The sequence below is a fragment of the Malaya genurostris genome, chromosome 1, assembly GCF_030247185.1.
Source record: "Malaya genurostris strain Urasoe2022 chromosome 1, Malgen_1.1, whole genome shotgun sequence".
Lineage (NCBI taxonomy): Eukaryota > Metazoa > Arthropoda > Insecta > Diptera > Culicidae > Malaya > Malaya genurostris.
This window is the reverse complement of record NC_080570.1, coordinates 138477108-138494830: the sequence shown is the minus strand read 5'-3', so window position 1 is coordinate 138494830 and position 17723 is coordinate 138477108. Positions and strand designations below refer to the sequence as shown.

The following is a 17723-nucleotide window of genomic DNA, read 5'->3' as shown; positions in this document are numbered from 1 at the left end:
CGCATTTTTCGTTAAATTGCTTGGTTTTCGCAACTAAAAATAAATAGTTTCCTTACTAACAATTGAAGTATCCCCCTGTTTGTTGACATGGAATACGGAGGGCGAAACTTACGTAAACAAATGGAATGACTGTTTCGCCCTTTATAGTTCTTTGTATCACTAAGATTGAGATTTTTATAGAATTCGAATTTTTAGGTAAAATTGTAGGATTTTGAAGCATTTATTAGTAGAGCTAAGAGAAGCTCATTCTGTTTACTTTTGTAAGATTCACTTTTCTTTGAAAAAAAAAAACAGCTGATTTTAGGATATAAATTTCAATCGACGAATTTCGAGTCAAATCGTATTCGGAATTGGCAGCACTCTCTCAGATTTGAATGAAACTTTCTGGACATATAGACTTTGTCGCAAAAAGCCACTTTGCAGGGCTCTGCCTTACCAAAAATGATCCAGACTATCTTTTGAAAAGGGTTAAACTTTTTTTAAGCAAATTTTGTTCTAATGGCTATAGTCCATAAATGGCCAATCCTACAAAAAAGTTTTGTGTGAGCGATTTCACAAAATAAGTCAAATTTTCGAATAAAAATATTGTAAAAATTACTAATCGACTTCTACACTGGAAAAAATCGATTTAAAAAAAATTTAAGTCGATTTTAAGCACTTCTAAGAAAAAAAACCTGTTTTAATCCCAGTTTTCTAAATACTGAGTCGAAACCTATATTGGAGAAGCCAAATGAATGAGAAACTCAGAGAAAAAAAATATTTTTTGGAAAAAAGATACGCTCAGAGACAGGACTCGAACCTGCGTTTTTATGCAATTCGTGCATACGTGTTTATCATTTCCGCCACCCTGAGCTGTGATAGACACAGTGTTCTTTATCACCACCGAGTTGGTAAGCGTATAGCGAACATGGTCTAAATCCTAGCTGCCTCACGACCGGTATCATATATTTAAATATATAAACTGACGTGGACGATATTGTTTTCTTCAATATACGTTTCCACTCAGTCATTGCAAAAACTGAACTTAGTAATGGCGACGTTACGTCAAACCAACTAAAATTTATAAATCGTTACTGTTTTAATTAATCCACCTAGTGGTGCAATGTTGCCTATCTCATATTACTCATACTATTATGAATACTACTGTTTATTGAATAGAAACAGGAAAGTTAGTTTGAACGTGATCTAGCAAAATCTACGAATCAAAACACCCTACCCTAGTTTCGGAATCGAAAGTATTATCCAAACCAAATCCATGGTAAGACCTAATCCTTTGAATCTATAAGTTTGTGAAAATCGATTTCACCATCCTGACAAAAAAATGAGCGACATCTAATTTCGAGAACCGGAATAGCCGAAGTAGGCTCGTATGACCAGCAACAAATATGACTCGCCAATCGGAATAGTTTTGAATCTAGTTAAAAAGAATTTTCCTCCCATTCATTTCGTCGCTTTAGGTGGCGATATTTAACACTTAACCTAGTAGTTCCAGAACCGAAAGTCCAGATGCGATTCAGTTTTTTTACATGGGATTTTAAGATCTTCTACTTGAGCCTAATTTAGTTAAATCTCTGAGAAAATAAACAAAGTTTCATTTTGGAGTATTTAAACACTACTTTCGGTGCTTCTGGAATCGGAAATCGGGAACCGGGATAGCCGGAATAATTTTAATAGGCCGTCTACTAACAATGATTAACGGTTGGAATAGTTTCGAGCTCAGTTTAGAATTTTTTTCACGTTTTTGTGAATCTGAAACCAAAAGTATTATTCGGATAAAATTCGAAATCTTTGTATGGGACCATACGGCCTCTGATTTGAAACTAAGTTTGTGAAAATCGGTCACGCTATATCTGAGGAAAGTAAGTAAGTAATCAGTTTCGGTGTTGGTTTTCGTTTTCTTTATAGTGTGTACGAAATTGAACAAAGCACGCAGTGTGCATAGTTTGTAAAGGCGTGTAGTGTTTTCTTCTTCCACTTAGCACGTACCGGTGTGTACCGGATTTGTATCGTCATTTTGTATGACGGTTTGAAAGCCGTGACATTCATCGTTCTGTTATTGCGGAACCGGAAGTCGGATCCAGATGAAATTTCACAGTAGCTTTTGAGACAATATGAGTTTTAATTTAATTCAAATATGTGAAAATCGGTTGAAGCACCGCTGAGAGATCGAAGTGAGTTCTATTTTTGGGGTTGTTCACTAACTTCGGTGCTTCTGGAACAGGAAATGGGGAACTATTAGTACCGAATCAAGTTTATATGCCCAAAAACTAATAAGTTCAGCAAACTGGAAGAATTTATCAGTCAGTTTTATGGGATTTGTTCTTGTATTTGTCATTGTTTGTGGAAAAAATACTCATGAAATAAACAATTTTCGCACTCTAGTTCCGAAACTGGAAATCGAATCCGGATGATATGTTGTAGACACTTTTAAATAACTAGATTAGATGTTTTAGACATTTTCTAATAACTTTAATAGCCATTTCCAAGAAAATTGAGTGCGCATTTTTTTTCCTTAATTTTCACCTATTACCCTGTAACTCCGGAACCAGAAGTCGGATCCAAATTAAATTCAATAGCAGGCTATATAACCTTTCGTTTGAATCTAAGTTTGTGGAAATTCATTCAGCCATATCCGAGAAAAGTTAGCATATTTTTGTTACCTACATACACACAGACAGACGCACACAGACATTTGCTCAGTTCGTCGAGCTGAATCGAATGGTATATGACATTCTGCCCTCCGGGCCTCGAATAAAAAGTCGGTTTTCACAGTAATTGCATAGCCTTTCTGTATGATAAAGGCAAAAAGTAGGTAATAAAAAAAAACCCTTTTTTGACCAAACTGTTTTTTTTTCATTGTATTCTTATGGAAAACTAAATCAGTGAAACACATAATTATCTCAGAATCCAATGAGACACAGTTTGTGCAAAAATATAGTCTGATTTGGTGACTAAGTATAATTTAATTAATCGAGAATTCCATTCCAAAGAGTTTATGTCAATAAACAAATACTTCATAATTGCTCCTACACACTTCGAAAAAAAATCCTGTGATTTTACATCTTATTAGATGCACATAAATGGAGCGTCGCAGTTCACGCAAATTTTCGTGGAAGAACATTTAATATTGTGTCCAAAATTCCATAACATGAAATTCAATTAAATAACAAAAAATGAATACTGATAGCGAGCGCCGCGACTTGAACCGAGAACCATTGGATCGCAAAGCACGTCTGTTAATCGACTGAGCCACAGAAACACACAACTGCTTGGCTGGTAAAAAGTGCATTTAAATTCATACAGTCGCACCTGCTAACAGAATGCAAGTTACAGTTGAAACCAGTAAAATTCAAGCTAATCTAACATTAAGTCATTAAAAATAAAATTTTCCGTCATATGACAAATTAGGTCTTTATGAATTACATCGTATGAGGGATTAAGTCACCTGTAAAATTTAGATTTTTTTTTGGTGTGTATGTTTTCTTGTTGGCTTTCAAGGAAAATAAGATAAATATTGAATTTAACGCAAGTTTTTTCATATATCACGTCCCATGAAAAAGTTCCCTCTTTGAAGCCATTGGTTGGAACTCTCAAGCGAAAAAACATATAAAATTAGCATTTCTGCTATATATCCACTTAACAGTACTACAAAATGTCAGAAGAGCTCAAATAACTATATAGTAACGTCGAAACATTATCGGGCACTTAGAAATTCCATAATGTTGTGTCCATTCCAGGTGACAAAGTAGAGGCGAAGAGGTTTCCAACTCAGAAGATTGTAATCGCTGTGAGAACCGACTATACAACCAAGGCCCGGAGGGGCGAGTGTCATATACCATTCGATTCAGTTCGTCGAGATCACAAAATGACTGCGTGTGTATGTGACAAACAATGTCACTCAATTTTCTCAGAGATGGCAGAACTGATTTTCACCAACTTATGCCGTTTTTCATTGAAAAACACTGGTGGCGTGGATTGTTCTGATTTTGCACTTTCGAGCAGAAATGCAATATTCTGACGGTGTTACGGTGACTTATAACGAAAGCTCTAATGTTTCCATAGCTTGTTATTGAATTTCATCTTAATTCGACTTCTGGTTCCGGAATTAAAAGGTTATATGTGCCAATCTATGAGAAAACGCGCACCCTATTTTCACGGAAATTTCTCATCCGATTTTCACAAACTAAGGTGCAAATAAAAGGTCTTGAGATTCATTAAAACGTCCCCGAGATAAGTGAAAAATGTTCACTTTCATGAGTATTTTTTGACAAGTGATGCCGAAACGAGGTGCGAATTTTTATAAAAATTACTGATAAATTCATCTGGCAGACCTTGTTAGTTAGTCGGTATATAAATCTACTTCGATTTGACCGGTTTTCGCTTCCGAACGCACCGATAATAGTGAAGAAAACTTCTGGTTTCGAAATTATTTGGCGATGCGTGTCATAACATTCAAACCGTCATACGAAATGACAATGCAAAACCGCTACGTGCTGTTACGGAAGAAGATAACACTACCGCCCTTGGAACGAAGCAAACAACGTGCTTTGTTAAATTTCATATAGCCCACAGAGTTGCCACATTTAAAGCTATATTGTTCAGGAGGAGGCCCATAGATTGCTATTGAATTCCATCATACTTGCATAGGATAAAGTGTGATTAGAACTGCACATCGACATTTTGAGCGACATCGGGAAAATTCTTCTAGGTTAGGCTCAAAACTGATTTAATTTGTAGGTTGTATTAGTTATTTACTAAGCGAAGCAACTTCGGCTATACCGGTTCCCAGTTCTGGAAATACCGGAAACAGTGGTCAAAAGCCCTAAAACGAAGCTCACTCAATTTTTCTCTGAGATAACTTGATCGAATTTCACAAACTTAGACTCAAACGAAAGGTCCTGTAGTCTCATAGGTTGCTGTTGAATTTCATCCGGGTCTGACTTCCGGCTCTGGAACTATAGGCACAGAGAACAGACATCCAAGCTAGTACATACTTGTTCAAAAAAGCTGTGTAAAGCATACAAGTGAAAATTCGCTAAAAATCACCTTTGCGTACGACATTGTACGCATGAATTACCATTGCATGAAAGTTCGAACGCAAGAGCCCATAAGCAACTGCTGGGCTGCTCGAAGCGCCCCTATAGGCGAATTGCTACTTGGTGATCACTTTGCCAAACAACCGTTAAATTTCTTACACACACATTGAAATCTCTACTTGGATGTCTGTTCTCTGTGCTATAGGGTAAAGTGTGTTTAAAATTTCGAGCCGTCATTTGGCGCGATGATGCAAAATAAAGAAATTTTTTTATTAACTCCACATAACTGTTTACAAATTCAAAATGTTATGTTAGTTTATACCTAAAGAAAGTTTCTAATTTTATTCAAGTTTGAAAACAAAATTTCTCGACAGAATTGTAGTTGGATGTGGAATGATGAAATCGTTAGGTAAGTTATAATACAGTAAATCAAGCATATGCGAAAAATTTCCCTGACTAAACGACCATGAAAAGTTGCCTACTGTGTGATAACCGATTCGATTCATGATCGATACAATAAAACGTCCGGTTTATTGATCATCATATTGCAGTTTGCAACCAAAATGGTTGGCAAAATGTTTTCCAACCCGGTGGTGTTGCTGATTGGGCTGCTACTACTGTTCGACGGTGCCCTCGCCCAATACCGACTTCGCGGAAGCATCAAAATCGACTACGGCCCCGGTGACAAATCGTGCCATTGTTATCATTCGCTGGATCCCTATTGTGGATCGGATGGGAAAAATTACCTGAACAAGTGTGTGATAAGGTGTGCGATAGATCGGTGGGTTCCAGGTCTGTCAATTAAAGACCGTGGATTCTGTCCCGGAACGAACGAATATCATGTTGAGGGCGTCTGGGATGCGGAACGACCGTTCTGGAACGGCTAAGGGACGTGTGATCGAAGAAATGCGGTAAAATTCGTGTTCAAATAAGAGATATTGGAAAATAAAATCGTTCTAATCGACCTAATGGAGTAATGATGTTTTTCTCAACAGCCGTTATATTGCTAAAAGATTATTCACAAAACTATTCTTGTACCATTGAACGTAAACAAGTACCTTTCTTTGAACCTCTTCCACTAACAAAGAGCTGCACATGAGAATAGTTTTGATATCAGTTTTCAACATATCGTACAAAATGCCAGTTTGAAATTTCAAACACTCATCATCCTGTAATCTTGGAACCGGATTAAAATTCAACAGCAGTCGATGAAACTACACAGCAAAAAAATATAAAATTTACCGGAGACGTTTATCTCCATACCCAGTTCGAAAAATTCTTGTTATTTTACATCTTATCAGATGCACATAAATGGAGCGACATATTTCACACGAATTTATATTCAAGAATATGTAAAATTGTGTGATTTGAAATTTAAAAACTGTACCAGAAAGTATGGACGCACTTTGATTTCGCTGTAAATAATTCACAAGTGTTATATATTCAAATTTTATTCGATATACTGATGATATTAGACTACAACAACAGAATATTATTCTCAACATTTGCTACTTAGCCATTGCAGACTAGCTGGCGCACCTTCTTGCGAACATTCCTCATTAAATTCCGTACAGACTTCTTGGCGACAAGTTTTGACACTTTTTTCCAATCTTTTTCGAACTGTTGAATGGTTTCGGCTGCCGAGACATGTTTCCTAAGATGTGTATTCGTTAATGCCCAAAATTCCTCAATTGGTCGAAGTTGTGGGCAATTTGGTGGATTCATGTCTTTTGGGACGAAAGTGACATTTTTGGTAGTATACCATTCTACCGTTGATTTCGAGTAGTGGCAAGAAGCAAGATCTCGCCAGAAGACAACAGGATGGCTTCAAATCATGGGTAGAAGTCGTTTTTCTAAACATTCCTTGATGTATATTTCGCTGTTCATTGCAGCAGTGGTGATGAAGGGTTTAGAAATCTTACCGCAGCTACAAATTGCTTGCCAGACCATAGCTTTCTTACCAAATTTTTCGACTTCAATCGATGTCTCGGACTGGTTTAACACTTGACCTTCTCGTACCGTATAATATTGAGGCTCCGGCAAGGATTTGTAATCGACTTTCACGTAGGTTTCGTCGTCCTTGATTATGCAGTTCAAATTTCCAGCAAGAATCGTATTGTATTGTTTCGGACTACGTTTTGGTTGTTTCTGCTTCTTATAGGTTCGAAGATTCAAACGTTTTTTAGCACGAAGAACATTTGACTTCGAAGTGCCCACTTTTTTGCCACATCCCGAACTGAAACCTCCTTCTTTTGCTCGAACGCCTTCAGTATACGTTTATCCAACTGAGAGTTAGCAGGACCTTTTTTCGACCCATTTTCGGTTTATCCACAAAGGTGTTATCTTCCTGATTGCATTTCGCACGGCTTTTTCACTTACTCCTTCCATTTTTGCTATCTTTCTCAGTGACAGTCCGCATTCTGTGCACCATTTGTACACAGTTTTTCGACGTTGTTCTGCTGAAAGTCCACGCATTTCGAAACAAACTAATGAAAACGAGTAAACAACTTCACATGTGGTTAGAGAAGAGTGTAAACAACAGGACGCAGCCATAAACATTGACAGATTCTGAACCATTGCGAAAAGGCAGCGGTTTTTGGTTGCGTCCATACTTTCTGGGACAGTATTGTTCGTCAAAACATCGGCATTCAGCATTACACGGAACAGACTGGTAGAGTATCGAGTCCGATAAGCATCTCACGGCTTTCGTAACTAGGCATCTGGTGAGGGTTAATCCAGGTCAAAAGACGAAGAACGGAACGAACAAATCTGCGCTGTATTGATTCAAGTCTTAAAGCTCCATTATGAAAGTGAGGGTTCCATATTGCCGAACATAATTCGAATATGTATCTGTGAAGTGCTTAGCGGTTTTCATGACAAATCCTAGACAATGAGAAGCCTTTGCCACAATGTACAATGCAATATGTTGCTTGTAATGCAATTGTTCGTCGAGAAGAACACCAAGATCTTTGACACAATTGAATCTATCAATTGCTGATCCTCGAAGACAATGATTGAAACGTATGGGTGTTTATTTTCGTGTGAAAGTGATAGCGTCATTCTATTAATTTCACACCCCTCCGAGAAAATTTCAAGTTCATTCTTAAGGAAAATTAGGAACAAAACCAGATCTCGACGTTTCATGCATTTCTAAGACAAAACAAAAAAACCGAAAAACTTCGGAAATCCGCGTAGAAACGGTAGGTTTTTTAATGCTTTGGATCCGCTAAAATAATACTAAGAAAAAATAACATCAACTGGATTGTAAATTAATAAATTGTACTAACCAGGATCCTTACTCACCGGGTGCGAACACTTCATCAAAACCATTCAAACTAAAAGTCAAAGAACTCGTAGGACGTTCTATCGATAGCAAAAAAAAACTCGTTAATTCGACTAGAATAAAAATTGATGGTCGATTCGAGTGAACAAAAAAAAAAGTGCAAAACCATATACCTACATCTACAGCTACGGCAGAAATTGAGCCACCCAGGCCATGACCCTTTCCGCTGCCGCATGCGAAATGTGCAAAGGAGCCAAACGCCGTTGTCTGACTGCGGTTCGAAATGTTTCGTCGTCGTCCTCATACTCAGCTACATGGGGTGTTTTGGTGGTGAGGTGGGGTTATATCGAGAATAACACTATGCTCTCCGTCCCTCCCCCTCTTTCTACCCCATACTGGTGACTTCCAAGTCGCGTCCTGGCCGATAGTAGTATTAGTAATAGTAGTAGTAGTAGAAGCAGCAATAGCAGCAGTGGGTGGTGGGAAAAGTCGGAATCCTGCTGCGATGGGTCGGGATTCACGGCAACTGGGCCTCGCCGACCGACCTGGTAATGCTCGATCAAACATGACTCGTGCAGGAAGGTGAAATTGATTTGTGCTGCTGGTAGCGTGGTTGGTTTGGTTGGTCGGTTGGATGGAGTTTGAATTTTTAGGTTATCTTTCGAGTTATCTCTATTGTATCGGTATCGGTTTCGATAGGATCAATTTTAGTTCATCTCAAAATTCTCAGACCAACTCGAGGTGTGTTCAAAAAATGATTTAGTGTGGTGATTTGGAAAGTGATTCGAAGGTGCGTGGCTGCGAGCTGCGGCGAAATGATCACAGCGAAATAATCGCTAATCGTTGACGTCTTGTCGGAGGAGGGCCACAACAAATTATGGACTGGAGCCTGACGGCAAGAGATCGTGTGAGATGCCTTCAGAAGCAACTGTTTCCCGTATGTGCCACGTTGGCCGCCAAAGGTATGCCCAAATGTTGAGAGCCGAAATTGTGTTTCTATTTAATCAATAAATTGATTGTTATTAAACTGAAAATCACTTCACCACGTAAGAAGCTTTGGTGTCGTGTTCGCGTTTTGCTTTTCGCATGAACAGTGATTTTTTGTTTTTTGTTGAGCAGTGAAACGAGCAAAGCCAACAGCAACGGCGTCGGTCGGCTGAAATAACAACGAAACAATATCGCCGGGCCCGGGTGCTGCTGAACCGTACGCAGTAAACAAGCCATTCCTTGACAGCGAATTCTTCGGCATAACAAAGCTCGCGCAAAGTATTGTGTGGTGTGCGGAAAGCCAGCAACAAGGAGCTAAAACCGCAAGGTGTACGACGGAATGAGTGGTCTATTCCCGTTGCTAATACTTTCGGAATTGGCACGTGGGTTGGTTGTTGGATTCTTCTATAAGATATGAGATTAAATTTTCATATTCAAGCTATGGAGCCTGTTTATTGGAAGAACTTTAACTTTAACATAAAGATTTTACGCATCGAATGGGTTTATTTATTTACGACTCGAACTTTATCTCATCCAAAAGCCGAATTTTGTCCGCTTGAAGTCTGACAATACGAGCAAACAATTTACCGTTTTAGTAGCTATTAAAAGTGAGATAATAACAAGTCAGGCTCCTGCTGTTCGAGTTCGAGAAGTGTGTTTAAGCTTTCGGAAACCTTTTTCACCATGGCTTAGCTACCGTTAGTTCATTGTTTTGGTTACCACGTCTTGAACTCATACTCGCACACACACGCACACCCATACTGACATTCACAGAGCAACTTGTATCATCAAAGGCTTCTGACAATGAGCTTCTGCATAGCACCCATTCTCCCACTACGTCCCCCACACGATGCCTTTGATGACAAACGGGGCAGCAACTTTACGATGTGAAGGTATTTGTTTCCGACATGTCAGGTGATAATTCCCCCCGGCGGGAGGGTGAAGGTGTAAGCAGGGAAGAAGCCGTGCACAGGTTTAGCATGTGCTGAGAAACGGGAACGAGGGTAGTTTATATTGAGTTTGTTTGGTTGTTGGGTTGGGAGTCGTCAATTGATTCGGAAGAGTATCTGTTTTGGCTATTCTGCCGTAGATAGGTTCTGCACACGTTCACTGAGTTTGGTTTGGACAAACGGGAAGGTCGGGGGAATAATTACCACAGTCGACATTCCAGTGGTTTGCTCAGTACGTGAGACTGGATTTGTCGTTGCTTTGATTTGAATATTTTACAGTGCATGTACTTGGTGTGCACTCTGTTTATTACGAAGGGATGATATGAGGATGAAGATATACAAATTAACATCCATCTCTGAATCGAGGCCGGGATGGCGAACTTGACCAGATCTTAAAGGGATCCTATAAACCTCTCGTTTTGAACCTTGATTGTGTAGTATTAAGCCTACTATTTGATTTTGGCAATTAAATTTCAGTCAAAATTTTGCTCGCACATCGCAAAAATCCATGCTACTCGCACGCCAAGTTAGCGAAATTATTAGATACGGCCAAGTAATTAAAGTGTTCGAAAATTGTCGACAACCAGGAAGGTTGGATCGGAGAGAGATTGATAGCCGGAGGTTGCAAAAAAACGACAAAAAAAAGACTGAGTAGCTATTACAAGCGGAGCGTGTCGTCATCTGCAACCGTGCATGGAGATAAAAAAAAACGATCTAAACTGCACATGAATATTAAACAACAGCAACCGGAAGAAACCAATATTATCAAATACACTAAGCAGTCAGACTCCACTGAACATTAGATAATTTTATTTTATCACTGAAATAGACATCTTTGTTATATTCATTAGATTTTTCATAGGAATCATAAGCATCGTATAATCTATGGAAGTCATACTTATAGTCCTAATTAAAATGTATGTGAAGTCTCCATCAGCATTAATTTCAGCTTAATTAGTCATCTGAGATATACGAGAACCATTAGTTAGAGTGAGATCTGTTTTTTTTATTCAATAGTATAATATATATTTTTAGGCACACTGCTTAAGCTCTAAGATGCCAAGGGTATTTTCTAATATTAATTAACGACTAACTTAAAACTAGAATAGTATCATTAGATTATGTCGTCTCGAATTTTCGAAAAAAAGCTTTTAGCTGGCGTTCGGCAGTGGTCGGTGAATTGAATATTGCATGACTTCCAGATGGTGCTATCTATGGCCGCTTCCTTTCGGTTCGTGTGGGTCCCCAGGCTACGAAGGCCCGGCGGGTGGCCCGCATGCTGGTCATCGACTGGAGCGTAGGACCGTAGGCGGTGATTGTGATGTTACGAAGAGAATGAAAAAATAAAAAAAAGTAAATATTGTGGAAACCGAGTAAATAGGGGGTATGGAAACAAAATGTCTGAAAACTACAGAGATACCCTAGGGATAATGAAATGCAGCCATCGTCCCAGTTCGCCATTGTTCCATGAAGTTTGCCAACTTTCGAGAGTTTTCTGACGAGAGATACTGAAAAATTCATTGAAGCAGATTGGTCTTTCATAAATATCACCTTCTAATGCACCCACCTTAGCCAATGAGTCTGCCTTTTCATTGCCCGGAATGGAACAATGCGAAGGGACCCAGACTAACGATATTAAATAAGACCGTTCAGATAAAGTTCGCAAGTGTTCCCGTATTTTCCCCAGGAAATATGGGGGATACTTTCCTGGCTTCACTGCGCGGAGAGCTTCCATTGAACTTAGACTGTCCGTGACAATGAAGTAATGGTCTTTGGGCAAGATTTCAATGATCTCGAGTGTGTACTGAATAGCAGCTAATTCTGCGACGTAGACTGAAGCCAGATCACTGAGTTTGTACGAAGTGGTGATGTTCTGATTGAAGATGCCGAAGCCTGTGGACTCGTTGATGTTTGATCCGTCAGTGTAAAACACCTTTTCACAGTTGACTGTTCTAAATTTATTATAAAAAATATTTGGGGCCACTTGAGGGCGCACGTGATCCGGAATTCCACGAATTTCTTCTCTCATGGATGTGTCGAAAAACACAGTAGAATCAGAAGTATCCAAGAAATGAGCACGGTTGGAAACAAACAAAGAAGGATTAATATTCTGAGCCATGTAATCAAAATACAAGGACATAAAACGGGTCTGAGAATTAAGCTCGATAAGCCTTTCGAAGTTTTCAATCACCATTGGATTCAAGATATCGCATCGGATTAGCAATCGATATGAGAGATCCCAGAATCGATTTTTCAACGGTAGGACGCCCGCGAGCACTTCGAGACTCATCGTATGAGTCGACTGCATGCAACCTAAGGCAATACGCAAACAACGATACTGAATTCTTTCCAGTTTAATGAAATGGGCGTTCGCGGCGGATCGGAAGCAGAATCATCCATATTCCATTACGGACAATATCGTTGTTTGGTACAGCCTGATCAGATCTCCTGGGTGGGCACCCCACCAAGTTCCGGTTATTGTGCGAAGAAAATTGATTCTCTGCTGGCATTTTTGTTTCAGATACCTAATGTGACATCCCCAGGTGCCTTTGGAGTCGAACCAGACCCCGAGATATTTAAATGTGAAGACCTGAGCTATGGTTTCACACCCTAGTTGAAGCTGTAATTGTGCTGGTTCTCGCTTTCTTGAAAATACGACCAGCTCAGTTTTCTCCGTAGAGAACTCGATACCCATTTGAAGAGCCCATGTCGACAAGTTGTCGAGGGTATCTTGTAATGGTCCTTGGAGATCGGCAGCTTTGGGTCCTATAATGGACACAACGCTGTCGTCGGCAAGTTGTCTTAGCGTGCAAGATGTGTTGATACATTCATCAATGTTGTTTACGTAAAAGTTGTATAAAAGGGGGCTTAAGCATTAGCCCTGAGGAAGATCCATGTAACTGAATCGTATTGTCGACAAATCACCATGTCCAAAATACATGTGTTTCTCAGACAATAGATTACATGAAAAGGTGTTCAAAACCGGCGAAAGACCATGCTTGTGCAGCTTCTTAGATAGGATATTTATAGAAACTGAGTCAAAAGCCCCCTTGATATCTAGAAATACTGATGCCATTTATTCTTTACGAGCAAATGCCATTTGAATTTCGGTTGAGAGCAACGCAAGACAATCGTTCGTTCCTTTACCCCTGCGGAAGCCAAATTGTATATCTGAAAGTAAACCATTAGTCTCGACCCAATTGTCTAAACGGAAGAGAATGATTTTTTCGAACAACTTCCGGATACAGGAAAGCATAGCAATCGGCCGATACGAATTGTGATCGGAGGCTGGTTTCTCATGTTTTTGAATGGCGATAGCTCTTACTTGTCTCCAGTCGTGTGGAACAATATTACCCTCGAGGAACTTGTTGAATAAATTCAGCAAGCGCCTTTTGGCAGAGTCAGGAAGATTTTTCAACAAGTTGAATTTAATTCTGTCTAACCCCGGGGCTTTATTGTTACACGACAAGAGCGCAAGTGAGAACCCTACCATCGAAAACGGTGTTTCGTTTGTATTCGAAGTCGCGGCGCGGGATATCTTCAGTTCCGGTTAGAATATTCCTCACTTTCGTTCGTTGTGTTTTGGTTCGTCGGGCTGTGTTCCAAAGAGTGCTCATCGATGTTTCTTTTGTTAATCCGTTAACAAACCGTCGCCAGTAACCTAGTTTCTTTGCTTTAACTAAGTTCTTCATTTGCTTATCTAGCGCTGCCTTATTTCTATAATTATCAGGTGTTCCATATTTTCTGAACTTTTTGAATGCTAAAGATCTTTCCGCGTTGAGTGATGAGCACTCTTTGTCCCACCACGGGTTGGATGGACGAATGTTAGTATTCGCGCCGGGTATACGTTTCGTCTGAGCTTGAATCGCAGTATCTAGAATCAAGCCAGCCATAAACGTATACTCTTCCTCCGGAGGAAGTTCTTGTGTTGTTTCTAGTTTCTCAGATATCGATATTGCGTAGCATTTCCCATCAATATTTCGTGTGAGGTCATACAAAACATTGATTGTTTCCGATGGTCTTAATCCGCTGGCGATTGAAATTACGATAGGCAGATGATCGCTACCGTGGGGATCAGGGATTACCTTCCACGTGCAATCCAACCGTAGCGATGTCGAGCAAAGGGATAAGTCTAGCGCACTTGGTCTTGCTGGTGGTGCGGGAATTCGTGTCATTTCTCCCGTATTCAAGATTGTCATATTGAAGTTGTCGCAAATATCATGGATCATAGCTGATCTGTTATCATCATGAAGACAACCCCATCCCGTACCGTGAGAGTTAAAGTCTCCTAGAACTAACGTCGGTGCGGGAAGAAGTTGCATGATACTGCTGAGCCAGTGGTACCCAACTGAGGCTCTAGGGGGAATATAGATGGAAGCAATACAAAGGTCCTTGCCTTTAATTGTGACATGACATGCGACAACTTCAATACCTGATATCGAGGGGAGGTTAATTCGAAAGAAGGAATAGCACTTTTTTATCCCCAAAAGTACTCCTCCGTAGGGATTATCTCGATCCAGGCGAATAATGTTAAAATCGTGGAAGTTTAGTGATACATCAGAAGTTAACCAAGTTTCGCACAATGCAAATGCGTCACATTTTAGATTATTTACTAAGTATTTAAAAGGATCTATTTTCGGGATGATACTTCTACAGTTCCACTGTAAAACAGTGATCGAATTCTTGACCTCGTTCGAAAAATTAGTCATCGAAGGAAACGATTGCTGAGAGGAGGGGCCATTTTGCAGTCAGGTGCATCAAAAACATTTTAACTTTTGGTTGGAAAATCATCAAAATACCTTTTAGGGGGTCAGAAATGTTAAAGACGGAAAATATAAAGTCCACAGTGTCACTGAATTTGACAAGTCCAGCACTTGATGTGTTTTCTGAACCTTTAAAAATCTGTATTAAATGTAGAAAATTTGTAATCTGATTTAACGATCGCGAACGCAAAAATCTATACAATACAGATAAATCTGTATGAATGGCATCTTTGGTTCAGCATTTTGTTTTTAGAAGGGCTAATGCCTAAATAGTAACAATTCTTTTTTTGTTTTTTTATTTCTCCAAATTAACTGCAGAGTAAAATTTTAAATTTGAAACGAAAGGTAATAAAAACAATACAAAATATTTTAAACGTTTTATTGATTCAAAACTGTTTTTCTGCCTTTCTCATATAGAAAGGTTATGCAATCACTGTGAAAACCGACTTTTGAACCGAGGCCCGGAGGGCCGAGTGTCATATACCATTCGACTCAGTTCGTCGAGTACGCAAAATGTCTGTGTGTGTATGTGTGTGTGTATGTGCGTATGTGTGTATGTAACGTTTTTTTGCACTAACTTTTCTCGGAGATGGCTGAACCGATTTTCACAAACTTAGATTCAAATGAAAGGTCTTGTGGTCCCATACAAAATTTCTGAATATTTTTTAGATCCGACTTCCGGTTCCGGAATTATGGGGTAAAATGTGCAAAAAATTGTGAAAATAACGGCACTAACTTTTCTCAGAGATGGCTGAACCGATTTTCACATTTCATTATTTTTTTATTATTATTTTAATTTCCAAGGAATGTGAATCAATTCCCAATGTGGAGCAAAACGAATTAAGCAGAAATATGAGAAAATCGTAGTGATTTTGGTGGCTAAATCAGGTTTTTAAGGTAACGTCCTTACAAATGAGATGAAATAGGGAGCCCTTACCCTACTTATGTTGACGAGATTTTGATACCGATGTGGTACAGATAGATATTTGTGCCGAATACAGATTTTTGGAAAAATGACCTGGAAACGCTGCTGCCGCCACCGAATGTTCATGCTAACGGCGCGTCACGTCGATTCGACGCCTCCGCCGGTAAGAAATAGTCTAGCGCTACCGATTTCGAAATTTCTGATCGACGCACAGCTTTACTCCTGTATTCTACGAATCAATTACTTCAGGTTTAACTTACAATCTTATAGGAAGTCCTTATTGAAAAACACAAAATCATCTTTCTCCGTTATTGCTAGATGAATATTCGAACAAGCAAACATCAGTTTATTAAGAACAATGCGCCAAATAATCTGAAATTTCCTATTTTATTTTCCGATCAACGACTGCAAAACACCTGATTTGTATTTTGCAAACTAAAATAATAAAGTGCCCCTCAACCATGGAGATTATAGTTCAGTATGAATGGCACAGATTTAATAAAACTTTTACAACTAACTGAAATAAATGAATAAATAAATAAATAAATACACTTTCATTCGGCAATGTTTCGTTACATTCCTGGTCTCTGTTTCATTCGACGTTTCAGAGGAATTTGTGACCACATGGGGGAGGTAAACTTTCGGTGGCAATTTGAACGCGTAGGAAGTTTTTAGGCAACATCTGTAATCAATAAGTGTTGATGCCAGAAACCAGCTAGGCTCAAAAACTTTTCACCCTGCCAAAGTAAGCAAATTTTTGCACGGAAGTCACGACTCCAGCCTATTCGTGGGAAAATGTTCTGATTAGCCGGGAGGAAGGATGAGAAGTTATTGTGATATGTTTGCAAAGCAAATCAACTTGGTGGATCAGGGAAATAAAGTTCTAGCGATAAACGAAACTATCATGCTCACGATTTATGATATTTTTCATTCAACTATAAATATTTTAAATTGATTAGACTAATAGAATTGTTACTCGGAAAATTGACATTTAAATTTATTATGGTTTCAAACCTGAAATTCCGGAATCCGTTCAAACATTGTGCCGGTCAATAGTCTGATTCCTCAGCCCGCTAATGATGATGATGATGACGGTTTGTACGAAACACAACAAAAAAACACACTTCAGCATCCAAAGAATAACAACCAACTACTGTGCGGTGCAGTGCAGTGCGCAAACATTTCGCAAACACCCAGTCCCGAAAGGGAGAAACCCGATCCCGATCGGCCGTCTTCCAGTTCGTGTGAGCACAGCACAGCTCACTAACAGTCGATGGCTCACCCACCACCTCGGAAAATTTCCTTCTTTCACAAATCACAGCAATCGTGTGCGCGGTGAAAACGCCGAAGCCAAAGCCGAACACCGTCCGTCCGTCCGTCCGCGCGTAACCCTTGGCACACGAATGTGTTGATTCGCGTACAAAAATTTTCTCACTTGCCTCACCAACCCGCTGTTGCTGCTATTGGTGTTGCTCAGTGCTGATGGTCGTGATCTACTTCGCAGGGTTCGCGCCATTCGGAAAATTGCATCCCACACAGAAAAACCGTCGCACTGAGGCGGTGTAGAAGTGTAGAAAAGTTTGACCAGCCATCCGTCCGTCCGTCAGTTGCTCAGCAGACTTCCAACGGAAACACGGATGGGACGGATCGCAGTGGAAGCGCGTGGTCCATTGTGAAGTTTTCTAGTTACGAACGGATTTTGCTCGCGGGCGCGCTCGGTGTGTGTTTCGGTACAATAGAGCTGTAAACAAAACACACCTGCGGAGGGAAACCAAAAAA

At 39.6% G+C, this 17723-nt stretch overlaps 2 protein-coding genes across 5 annotated transcripts in view; one reads left to right on the top strand and one right to left on the bottom strand.

The window, feature by feature from the left end:
* LOC131425912 (glutamine-dependent NAD(+) synthetase) overlaps window positions 1-17723 on the bottom strand; it is a 151112-nt gene that overhangs the window by 39536 nt on the left and 93853 nt on the right. Inside the window, exon 1 of one of the 2 annotated variants that reach the window (XM_058588201.1) lies at window positions 16959-16979. The exons of the other annotated variant lie outside the window; for it this stretch is intronic. The gene's annotated coding sequence lies outside the window, so the exon portion shown is untranslated. Of the gene's footprint in view, window positions 1-16958; window positions 16980-17723 lie in introns of those variants that run through there. 2 annotated transcript variants of the gene reach the window in all.
* The window catches only part of LOC131425911 (cytosolic carboxypeptidase Nna1-like), a 113678-nt gene that overhangs the window by 2338 nt on the left and 93617 nt on the right, over window positions 1-17723 (top strand). Inside the window, exon 1 of one of the 3 annotated variants that reach the window (XM_058588197.1) lies at window positions 8884-9281. The exons of 1 other annotated variant lie outside the window; for it this stretch is intronic. In XM_058588197.1, coding sequence (XP_058444180.1) covers window positions 9197-9281 — 85 coding nt within the window. In that variant the 5' untranslated portion in view covers window positions 8884-9196. Of the gene's footprint in view, window positions 1-8883; window positions 9282-17723 lie in introns of those variants that run through there. One more of the 3 variants, XM_058588200.1, reaches the window with a different exon arrangement.